This window comes from Hippopotamus amphibius, chromosome 15 (assembly GCF_030028045.1).
Source record: "Hippopotamus amphibius kiboko isolate mHipAmp2 chromosome 15, mHipAmp2.hap2, whole genome shotgun sequence".
NCBI classification, from domain to species: domain Eukaryota; kingdom Metazoa; phylum Chordata; class Mammalia; order Artiodactyla; family Hippopotamidae; genus Hippopotamus; species Hippopotamus amphibius.
The window spans coordinates 23,621,837-23,624,641 of record NC_080200.1 but is presented as its reverse complement, the minus strand read 5'-3'; the positions used below and the strand labels follow the sequence as shown (position 1 = coordinate 23,624,641).

The window sequence follows — 2,805 nt, the reverse complement described above, 5'->3', positions numbered from 1 at the left end:
TCAAGATAATAAAAATGCCAATTATGCTCAAGTTAAGAGATGTACACCTTGCTTTGATATGGGAAGTTCAGACAGAAGGAAGAGTGAAGATGCAACATACACGCTGAAGGAAAAAATTGTAAAAATTCTGGATATCTAAAGTACAGCATGGTGACTATGCTTAATATTATCATATATTTAAAATTTGTTAAGAGAATAGGTCGCAAGTGCTCTCAACACATACACATTGTAACTGTGAGGTGATGTATATGTTAAATAGCTTGATTGTAGTAATCATTTCATGATGTATATATAAATCAAAATGTCAGCTTGTATACCTTAAATACACACAATTTTTATTTGTCAATTATATATTAATAAAAGCTGAAAAAAAGTGAAGCTGATTGCATTGGAATACCTTGTCTACATTTGCTAATTCTATGACCTTGGACAATTTAGTTAAGCAGTTTCATCATGGAAGAAAACAGGAGATCATAATTAGAGTGATAAGAGTACCTGAAACAAACAATATTTGTAAGTGTTCTGTGAGTTTACATACATGCTTACCACAGTGCCAGTTACATTGGAAGCACTCAGTGTACTTTTCCTCTCATTATTAAGTGAGAAGGAGGAGGAAGTTTTAGGGAATTCACAGTAATACTCAAGGAAGGAGACATAAATATCTACCCCAAATAAGTATTTCAAGAAAAAGAAGCTAATTCTGCCTGTTTGTCCTAAAAGAGAAGATGAAAAACAATGCAAACTGTTATAATTAAAGACAAGGGAATGGATTCCCCAGAGGGCTAAACACTTAAGTTTCTGTCTCCTTACCATGGGCATGATGAGCAGAGATGCTCTAGGAATGAAAACCCTTTTAACTAATACTGTACTTTTGTGTCTTCCTGGGAAGCTGCAGAGAACAAAGATTCAATAAAAACACAGTTCAGAAAAGGTATGAATTCCAGATTCCGTGAGTATGTCTATAATTTAGGTGGAAATGTATTAATAATTTACTGCTTAAAATATCTAAAAATATAGGTATATTTTCACTACAGCATGGGATTAGATAACAATGTATTTGAGAATTATATTGAAATAAATGGTAATATGATGATTTGGGACCATTCTCATGAATACAATTGTATCTCTAGATATACCTTAGCTAGGAGTTTTTGTTAACACTGGTAGAAAAAGTGCCCAGGATCATGAGAGCAAGGGCTCAAATCTTATACTCCCTCTCTGTGGTCATGATTCTACATGCTTATTCAAGTTTAATTCTTCTGTCAGCTTATTGATTAGTGACATTTGATGTTTCTGGTATGTTTTGCTTTTGAGAAGTTTTCTTTTTATATATAACTCTATCAGTAATATAGTATCTATGTTATTACCCTAAGTTTTCAATTTAGATAAAAATTGCTCAGAGCTTGAACTTATGACAATTCCACAGTTTTATAAGTGAGGTGGGTATCAGCAGGACTTGTTTCTCTCTGATACTATACTCTTTGATTTTTGAGAGTCATAATCCTGGTCATGCCATATTGGTTATTGACCTACACAATTTTCCAGAATTATATTGTATATTGGGCACTGGATAAATGTTTACCAAACCAATAAACTAATGTCATATTGTCATAGTAGATAAAGAACATATTCATCATGGCATGGGAGAATCAGACCTTTAACCCCGACTTCATATTGCTGGGAATCCTTGATTACAGCCCAACCCACATCTTGCTCTTCTCTCTGGTCTTGGGTGTCTCTGCAGTGGCCTTCATGGGAAACACCATCATGGTTCTCCTTATCTACCTGGACACCCAACTCCACACTCCTATGTACTTCTTCCTCAGCCAACTCTCCCTTATGGACCTCATGCTCATCTCTACCACTGTCCCCAAGATGGCCTTCAACTACTTGTCTGGTAGCAAGTCCATTTCTATGGCAGGTTGTGCCACACAAATCTTGTTCTATACATCACTACTTAGCTGTGAATGCTTCCTCTTGGCAGTCATGGCTTATGACCGCTATGTTGCCATCTGTCACCCACTAAGATACACCAGTCTCATGAGCCCCCAAATTTGTGGACTTCTGACTGCTTCTTCCTGGATCCTGGGCTCTACTGATGGGGTCATTGATGCTGTAGCTACATTTTCCTTCTCCTATTGTGGGTCCCGGGAAATAGCCCACTTCTTCTGTGATTTCCCTTTTCTGTTAAGCATCTCTTGCAGTGATACATCAACATTTGAAGAAGTTCTCTTCTACTGCTGTATAATAATGGCTGTTTTCCCTGTAGCAATCATCATTACCTACTATGCTCGTGTGATTCTGGCTGTCATTCACATGGGTTCTGGAGAGGGTCGCCGCAAAGCTTTTGCCACCTGTTCCTCCCACCTCATGGTGGTGGGCCTGTACTATGGAGCAGTTTTGTTTATATACATGCGACCTACATCTAATCGTTCCCCTGCACAGGACAGGATGGTGTCTATCTTCTACACCATCCTCACTCCCACACTGAATCCCATCATCTACTGCCTCCGAAACAAGGAAGTGGCCAGAGCATTCCTGAATGTTTTTGGGAAAGTCAAGACTGGAGAGTAAATTGCCTAATTGAACTCAAGCTTTGTTTTCAGCTAAGTTCTTCTCTTTAATGCCCCTTTTTTCTCCACTTTCTTCTAAAAATAGCCCTCATTTTGTACATATTTTTGTAATAATGTATTTCTGGGTATCCATGAAAGTTTTCTAATGCACAGAAAAAGATTTCAAATATTCATTATTATTTATATTCAATCTTATTATGACTACATTATATGGTATTTTATTTGAATAAGA

General features: G+C 37.0%; 1 protein-coding gene across 1 annotated transcript; it reads left to right on the top strand.

The window, feature by feature from the left end:
* The first annotated feature begins 1,635 nt into the window (after positions 1-1,635).
* On the top strand, positions 1,636-2,574 carry LOC130837316 (olfactory receptor 2M3-like). Its single transcript, XM_057710142.1, has one exon. The coding sequence runs from the start codon at positions 1,636-1,638 to the stop codon at positions 2,572-2,574; it is 939 nt and encodes a 312-aa protein (XP_057566125.1).
* Positions 2,575-2,805: the final 231 nt, after the last annotated feature.